This window comes from Kryptolebias marmoratus, linkage group LG6 (genome assembly GCF_001649575.2).
Source record: "Kryptolebias marmoratus isolate JLee-2015 linkage group LG6, ASM164957v2, whole genome shotgun sequence".
Lineage (NCBI taxonomy): Eukaryota > Metazoa > Chordata > Actinopteri > Cyprinodontiformes > Rivulidae > Kryptolebias > Kryptolebias marmoratus.
Genome location: NC_051435.1, coordinates 853,835 through 862,511, shown reverse-complemented (window position 1 = coordinate 862,511; position 8,677 = coordinate 853,835). Strand labels below are relative to the sequence as shown.

General features: G+C 47.8%; 1 protein-coding gene across 1 annotated transcript in view; it reads right to left on the bottom strand.

Annotated features, from left to right (window-relative positions):
• Positions 1–8,677, bottom strand: part of LOC108228702 (titin-like) — a 25,356-nt gene that overhangs the window by 832 nt on the left and 15,847 nt on the right. The window contains exons 22-38 of the mRNA XM_037976150.1: positions 7,902–8,677; positions 7,536–7,817; positions 7,182–7,448; positions 6,820–7,092; positions 6,468–6,731; positions 6,131–6,391; positions 5,748–6,008; positions 4,982–5,245; positions 4,629–4,889; positions 2,732–2,992; positions 1,969–2,229; positions 1,700–1,844; positions 1,448–1,616; positions 1,135–1,366; positions 761–1,045; positions 561–686; positions 7–91 (exon numbers count right to left, since the gene is read on the bottom strand). Coding sequence (XP_037832078.1) covers positions 7–91; positions 561–686; positions 761–1,045; positions 1,135–1,366; positions 1,448–1,616; positions 1,700–1,844; positions 1,969–2,229; positions 2,732–2,992; positions 4,629–4,889; positions 4,982–5,245; positions 5,748–6,008; positions 6,131–6,391; positions 6,468–6,731; positions 6,820–7,092; positions 7,182–7,448; positions 7,536–7,817; positions 7,902–8,677 — 4,473 coding nt within the window. The remainder of the gene's footprint in view (positions 1–6; positions 92–560; positions 687–760; positions 1,046–1,134; positions 1,367–1,447; positions 1,617–1,699; positions 1,845–1,968; positions 2,230–2,731; positions 2,993–4,628; positions 4,890–4,981; positions 5,246–5,747; positions 6,009–6,130; positions 6,392–6,467; positions 6,732–6,819; positions 7,093–7,181; positions 7,449–7,535; positions 7,818–7,901) is intronic.

Sequence of the window (8,677 nt, the reverse complement as noted above, 5' to 3'; positions counted from 1 at the left end):
TCCAGCTGGCAGCTGTCGTCAAACTGAGACATCCTGAAGAAGTCCGACTGCTTGATCTCCTTCTCCTTGTGGAACCAGCTGATCTTCACGTCTGCACCAAGACAAGGAAGAAGCTCTGTGGTCATCGAGGACAAAGCCCATCACAGGAACCTTTCAGCCAGTGTCAGATGTTCTGTCAGGCCTGGGTTCCTGATGCTTCTCAGCACAGCTGTAAAATACTTAATTCAGTGGAAAACCTGACTCATCAGCCTATTAAGATACAGGTCTTCGAAGCACCTTGAACCTGCTAACCCACACCCTGCTGATGGCTTGAATCCTGCCTCTGTGAGGGGTTCCTCAGGGGTCAGAGATGGGGCCCCTAACTTTGGCAGATGACCCTTCACCATATTTGTTCTTCTCTCCGTCTCAGCCTGGAGCTCAAACCGAGCAGGGCTCAGCAGCTCTCAGACCAGCCTGCCGCTCATCCAGGTCTTAGTTCACCAGAGCTTCAGGGTTGTTCCTCAGCTGTCAGCTGCTTTGATTAAAAATGTCAATTTAATACAAGATGAAAGGTTTCTCACCATCTCCACGGACTCTGCACAGGAAGTGAGCTGGTTCCCCCTCGCGGGCCGAGGTGTCAGTGATGGGCGTGATGATGGCGGGAGGAGAGATGGGAGCAGCGGTGTCTGGAGAGACCACCTCTGACACTGCAGCACACAAAGCTGGATGAGACCGTGCCCCGCTCACATCTCAGTTCTGCAGGCAGGTCGTTCTGTCTTACCTTCCACGTTGAGCGTGGCGGTGCTGGTGGCCGTGCCGTAGTCGTTCTTGGCCTCACAGTTGTAGACGGCGGCGTCCTCGGGGAAGACCTCAATCAGCAGCAGCGTGTGCTCGTTGCCGTCATGCAGGAACTTGCACTTGAAGCCCGATGACAGAGCCTGGGAGTTTTTGTACCAGAAGACTTGTGGCGGAGGAACACCGCTCACCTGCACCGAGAAGCGCACCGGCTTCCCGGCCTCCACCGACTGGGGCTCCATGTGCCGGAGGATCTGAGGAGGCTCTGGGACTGAAACAGACACGGTTTACTGAGTGAGGACAGGGCAGCTGCTTTAAGGTATCTCAGTCCGTCTGTGGAGGCCGTCCTGTTGGACTCACTGTTGACTCGAAGGTGCATGGTGCTCCGGTTCTTGCCGGCGATGAAGGTGTACTCCCCGGCGTCGCTCCTGTAGGTCTCAGAGATGGTGAGGCGATGCACCTTCCTGATGGCCACGTAACTGAACCTCTCCTCCAGAGAGAACTGGATCTCCACGCCGTTCCTCAGCCAACGACCCTCCACGTCGTCCTCGTTCACCTCAAACTCAAAGGTTGCTCTGTGTTTCTCCAGAACCTGTGAGAGAGGAGGGTGGTGTTAACGTTATAGGTAGGTGTAGATGTTCTTCAGGACAAGCTGAATCAAGAACCGACTCACTGTGATCTCCCGCTCAGCAGGCTCGGAGATCCGGATGTCTCGCCCCTCCACAGTCAGGTGGGCCTTGGAGACACTCGATCCAGCCACCACAGAATACTCTCCAGCATCAGACATACGAAGCGTCTGGATCATCAGGCGATGAACGTACTTCTCTGCTGTTATGACATACCTGTGAAGACAGGACATGGCTTGACTTCCAGCTGACCTTTGACCTTTGTCAGTGCAGGACGGGAGGTTTTCCTGCTGACACACCTTTCCTCAGACAGGTCCAGCTCCTGGTCGTCCTTCATCCACATCACCTGGATGTTTGGCTCAGAAACTTCACACTCAAAGATGGCCTTCTTCTTCTCGGTGATCTTTATGTCCTTGATCTTCTTGGTGAACTCGATCACACGAGCTGGCAGCAAAAAGGATGGATGAAAACAATTACTGAATACTCTGAACATCTGTTCATTTTATTGAATCTCATTTCATCTTTAGCAGCATCTTCCTGCTGTAATCAAAGCGAAAGTCGCCGTTACCTTCGACGAACAGGTTAGCGGCTGTGGCGGCGGAGCCGGCCACAAACTGGTACTCTCCTCCATCTCCGAAGTGAACGTTTCGAATGGTGAGTGAATGCGAGAGCTGCCGGCTGCGGACCTGGCATCTGTCCGAGGATTTCACCTCCACGCCGTTCTTCAGCCATTTGTAGGTGATGCCCTCGTAGTTGACGGTGACCTCGAAGGTGATGGTGTCTCTCTCCTGAGCGTTGAGGTCGTTCAGCATGGAGGTGATAAGGACGGCTGCAGGACGGACAAAAGACACTTAGTGAAGACTCTTTATTTCCCTGCCAACACACAGTTCTGTTGATGCAACCTGAATACTGAGCCGAGCACCAAAGGCTGTTAAAATAAAACCCTTTAATATTATTATTCTTGTGAAGGCCTTAACTTTCCCCAAAACGCTCCAAACTTGGCAAAATCATAATTTTAAGGGTCCCATAAGATTCCAAAGAAACGTGTCTTCTAGCCCCTCTGATGAACTATGATATTTGGTACAAATGTACAAAAAAAGGATTTAGGAGAGTCGGCCATTTTGGATTAAAGACACCAATATACACATGAAATTTTAAACAAAATCACCCAGCTAACTCTTCAGATGATTGAGGGTTATAAAGTTTGAAGCGTGTTGAATGATGTGGGTGGGGCCAGGTGTGATGGTGGGGAGGGGGTGGGGCTTAGCGCTGCTTTAACTCGTGTTTCTGTGCAGCGCCTCGTTTCAGCTGTAAGAGGGGTTCAGGCTTACGGCTGACGGTGAGCGTCGCCGACACGCGGTCGTTCCCGCAGATGAAGGTGTACTCTGCAGAGTCGTCCCTGCTGGTGTTCATGATCTTCAGCTGGTGGAGTTTCCCCTGAACCACGATCCTGAACTTCTCGCTCATCTCGATCTCCACGCCGTCCTTCAGCCAGGTGGACGGCACGTTGAAGTGAGAAACCTCACACTCGAACGTGGCCACCTGGGTCTCTGGGACCTCCACGCTCTTCATGGGTTTGGTGACTCGCAGAGCTGCAGAGAACAAAAAAAAGATCATTAAACTCCGTACAGACGTGTGGAATTAGAGGATATACAGATTATATAAATGCTGAGAAAAGTTCTGCTCATACTTTAAAGTGAGGCTTTTAAAACTAAATAAATGGGAAGAAATTAGAACTAAGTTAGATTAGAGTTAGAGTCATAATTAAAACGTGAAAAAAGAATGGATTTAAATTAATTTTAGGTAGAATATTTGACTCTACTGCTGTTTGTAAATCTTGGTTTTAACTGCACCACAGCACAAAGGTTTCAGCTCTCGGTTCTGGAGGTTCTGTTGGATCTGACTGCAGCCCTCGACCCAGCGGATCACAGAGTTCTTAGATGGTTCCACTCATATCTGTCAGGAGAACCTCAAGGCTCGACCCGTTTGGATAATTCAGGCTTCCTTTGGGTCGGTGTTTAAAAAGCAGGATGATTTTCTTTAAGAAAATTCAGTTTCTATGGTTACAGTAATGATATTGGCCCATTTTCCTTCTGACTGTCACCTGTTTTATAGAAACCTTTTGTGATTTTTTTTATTTAAATTCAGTCAGATCAGCTGAGAGGAGCTCCTTCCAGCACACTCAGTAATTTATGCCTTAATCACATCTGCTTCAGATTATTGGAAGTTAACCTGTATTAAAACACACCTGTATCACACCTGTACGGACCTCTCTACACTGACTTCCTGTTCTTTTCAGGTAATTTTACTGCTTGTTTTTAGGCGTCTTGGTTCCATCGACACTGTCATCCCACCGTTCCACCACCAGATGGCAGGAACGTACAGAGAAAGAACATTTTTAGCTTGGATCAAAGTTCCCAGCAGAAAGCTGATAAAATCGGACTCATTTTAGGTTTGGTGGCAGGAAGTGACACGGGTTCAGAGCTCCTGTTGTTTCTGAGCAGCTCTGAACCGTCAGTCCAAACGGATCCACCAGAAACTCAGCTTTTTGTCCACAGGAAACTGTGGACAGGAGGAGCAAACGGAGCAGAACATCTGTTTTAATATGCTCCATGGCACCACCTGACCCTGCTGAAGCCAGAGCCAGAACCAGAACCAGCAGAACCTTTTCTTTGGTGATCCCTGATCTGTGTAGAGCTGCTTAAATTGTTGGTTAAAATAAATAAAACTCGGCTGACATCCAAGAGTCTGAATCCAGCTCTGAGCAGTTTCTGTTCTATTAGATGAATGGATGATCTCTGAATGTTTGGATTTTACTCTTTGTTTTGATTTTATTTTGTTTTTTATCAAGACGATGTTGGGTATTTTAAAGGAGTCTAAACTATTTTAGTGTAATTATTTTTTTATTTTTAAGTGTCACTGCTTTAAATCTCTTCAATCCATCTAGTTTTTGTTGGAGTTGAGCTTTTAGTGCAAAGGCACAACTTATAAATTTAAAATTGTTCTATTTATTGATTTTTTAAATGTAGTTTATTTAATTACAATTATTTTAGTGTTTTCACCAGATGTCATTTAATTTGAGAACAATATTTCTATTGTTTCCACCTGGTTTTAATTAATGAACAAAAGAGAAAAAAGCAGTAAATGCAGTAAATTTAATTTATTGTGAATCACGTAGTTCATTGACAGTATTAGGGGGTCATGACGGGGTGTTGGGGTGCTGCGTACCCTCCACAGTGAGCACGGCGCTGCACTGCAGGTGTCCCACCACGGCCGTGTACTCTCCTGCCGCGCTGCCGTCCACGTTCTGCAGCAGCAGCTTGTGAGCTTTCCTCTCCGACAGAATCTTACATTTGTCGCTGGACTTCAGCTCCACGCCGTTAAACAGCCACCTGACGGGGATGTTGTCGTGTGACAGGCTCATCTCGAAGGAGGCGGTGCCGTCCAGCAGGGATGTCACATCCTTAATCTTCTTCACGATCTTAATTGCTGGAGAAACAAGCAGAGGCAGAGGTTAGAGAACAGGTGCTACAGAGCATCAGCGCGGCGTGTAACGGCGGACCGGACCGAGCGATACTCACTCTCTACGTTCAGTCGGGCGTTGGCCGACAGTTTGCCCAGTTTGAAGGAGTAAACGGTCTCGTCCTGCGTGTTGCAGTCCTTCACCTTCAGAGTTTGGACCGTTCCTTCAGACGTGATCTCGTACTTGTCACTGTTCTGCAGCTCCAGGCCGTTCCTGATCCACTGGGATCCTTTCACATCCGGATGGGTGAGTTCCAGGGAGAACACGGCCTCCTGGGTCTCAGTCACCGTCTGGTTCCTCAGAGTCTTCTTGATCTTCACCGCTGCAAAGGAACACAGAAGTCATCTGAGTTTTTGTAATCTTTGTCAAGTTTCTGGAATGTGTTTACAAGCTTGAACTCTGATGTTTATTATTTTCTAATTCTGGGTGATATTTAGGGCTGCTGAGGCCTTTTTTAATATTTGCCTGTTATTCTTTTGTTTCCATCCCAGTTTTTTTATTTACTCCTGCAAGCAATTAAAAAACCCAAACAAATTTATGAAAACATGCATCTCAGTCGGGAACAGTGAGGTTTGAACTTGGTGTTTCAAAATAAAGCCCAGAGACACTCTTCAGAATAAGAGTCTGGCCCTGTCAGCTTTGAAGAAAAAGAAAATCCCAAATTATTATTAGACTACAGAAGAAAGCTGATGGATGTTGGAGGTTCAGGCTAAATTCTTCAGATTTTATTTAGAACATTTATAGTTTTTTTACTGATGGTTAACTCCTGTTTCTGGGTTGGACAGCTCAGCATCCAGGGTCTCATCATGTAGTCTGGTACTCACCCTCCACCTTGAGGTTGGCGCTGGTTTTGGAGTTGGCAACCTGGTAGGTGTACTCTCCGACGTCCTGCGGTCTGGTGATGATGATGACGAGGCGCCTGACGGACCCCATCACTTCACTCACAACATTCTCATTTAAGTCCACCAGCTGGCCGTCCTTCAGCCACTTGCCTTCAGCGTCAGCGTTGGCGACTTCGCACTCAAACTCAGCCGTCTGAGACTCTGCCACCGTCACATCCTGCAGGGGTCGTGTGATGGCGCCACCTGGTGGAGGCACAAGAACAGTTTTGACTTCAGTGTTTCCTGTAAAACCGGAACCATTTATCTGCTGGTTGTTCAGAGTATGTGGCATCAGAATCTTTTCGTCTCTGTGAGTTTGAACCTACCAGAAACCGTGAGCATGGCACTGGACGTCTTCTCACCAGCGTGGAACATGTACTGGCCCTCCTCATCCTTCATGGTGTCAATGACCATCAGAGTGTGAGATGTTCCCTTGGACTCCAGCTTGTATCTGACTCCAGCTTTGAGCTGCTGGTTCCTGAAGGTCCAGACTGGGTCGATTCCAGGGTGAGAAACTTCAACGTTAAAAGTAACGTTCTGGGACTCTGAGCACTCTTTGTCCTCCATGTGCTTCACAATATGTACCTCTGTAAAAACGATGCTGTTAGAACATGGGACTGGAACCTGAAACCAGAACCACTAAATTAACGTAATCTGTCTTACCTTCAACAGTCAGGTTGCAGCTGGTTTCAACCTTTCCAACCACCAGTTTGTAATGTCCTTCATCCGAGGCGAAGGTCCTGGTGAAGACCAGGCGCTGCTTGGAACCCTTGGCTACGATCTGGACCCGGTCGCTGGGCGTTAGTGGTTTATCGTTGTGGTACCATTTGACAGAGCTGATGTCCTGAGCAGAGATCTTAGACTCAAGAACAGCCTTTGTGCCTTCAATGGAGGACACGTCCTTCAGTGGCACCACAATGTCAATCGCTAAAAAGAAAGACAGAAGTTAAGGATCCAAAAGGCCAAATTGGTCCAGTGGAGTTGAAACGGGGCCATCTGTGGTTCTAAGACTTACTCTGAACACCGAGTTTGCCTGAGGTGGAGATGTCATGAGATGGAACCACAAAAGAGTAAGAGGCAGCATCTTCTCTGCTGACGTTCTCTACCAGCAGTTTGTGAACCTGTTTGTCGATGACGATGTGGAGCCGGTCTGAAGCAGAGATGGCCTGGCCGTTCTTCAACCAGGTTCCTTCAACATTCTCCTGAGAGAACCTGACTTCCAGCTGAGCTATGTCACCCTCACAAACTGTCAGGTCGGTGAGGGGCTGCATCAGGGTCACAGGGCGTACTGAGGAAAGACAAACATTGTTCTCCTTGAAGCACTTCATTACAAAAAACAACAACTTTTACCAAGTGTCTCCTACTCCACAAACTTACATTTCATCTTTAGGGAGGCACTGCTCCTAAGGTCTCCACATACAAAGGTATACTTCCCTTGGTCTTCTCTCCTGACGTCCTTGACGGACAGAGAATGTCTTCCACGGCGAGAGGACATGACGTATTTACTGCTGGGAGAAAGTTCCTTTTCTCCAAAGAACCAGGTGCCCTCAGCATCTTCACGAGACAACTCAACCTCAAATTCCCCAGCATAACTCTCTGGTACTTCGATGTTCTCCAAGTGTTTGATGAGCTCCAGAGCAGCGCCTGGGTACAAAGCAGGATCAGGAACCTTGAGCTTCCAACCCAACAGAATCAAACCAAATCAAACAAGATGTGAAGTCAGAGTTGTACCTTCTACGTAGAGCCTTGCAGTTGTCCTGATGTTCTCGTCGTCTACAACTGCACAAGTATATTCTGCGTCATCACTCATCTCAATCATCAGCACAGACAGGAAGTGGACCTTTCTGTCTGAGTGCATCCTGTATTTATCTCCTGAGAAGATCTCAACATCATTCTTCAGCCATTTGACCTTAACGAATGGTTCATTGGTTTCACACTCAAAGGTCACCATGGTGTCCTTCTCGTTGGCACCGACATCTGCCAAACTTTGGGTAAAACTAATTGCTGCCTTGGCTGAAATAAGAGACCGAGAAGGAAGAGTGAAATATAAGAACTTAAAGGATGCAACTTGAGGGATTTTGGCTCAAGTGATGTTACCTTGTACTAGAAGGAAGGCGTGGCTCGAGGACTCCCCGGCGATGTTCATGGCCTTCACCATGATGCTGGCAGAATCCTCCACTGAGACGTCTCTGATCACCAGTTCACACACATGATCCTCAGGCCAGTACCAGTAAATACGGTCAGACTTTTCCAGCTGAATACCATTCTTGAACCACTGGCACTCTGGTTCTGGTCTACCAACAACTCTGACTCTGAAACGGACCTCATCAGCTGGGGAGACAGTCTGGCTCGCAATGCGCTCAAAGATCTTGGGTGCTTCCATGCTGGGAGACAGCTGGATCCTCTCTGGTTTAAAAGTAGGGATAGTCACTTTGCCCTGCTCCTCCATTTTCCTCCTTTCTTCCTCTTCCTTCTCTTTCATGCGATGAAGCAGATCCTCTTTAGTCTTCTTCAGTAGATCTTCATAAGAGTCATCCCTCTTATGAGACTTGGACTCCACAGCGGAGATGGACTCGTAGAAACCCTCCTCCGTTCTGCGCTTGAACTTGCTCTTCAGTTCTTCAGTTTCCTCAGAGGTTCTCTCATGAACAATCCTCTGGGTTTTACGCAGTTTAACAACTTCCCTGTCCTGTGGGACCTCACCAGGTCTGTCCATCTTGACAACATCAAATCCAGTCCTGCCAGATTCTTGTGAGGCTTCTGCGGCCCTGGTTTCTGGGGCACGACGCAGGACTGACCTGAAGTCCTCTCTCTGTTGAATTTCCAGTTTTACGGTGTGCTCAGTTGTGCCTAAAGGATTGTCTGCGACCACC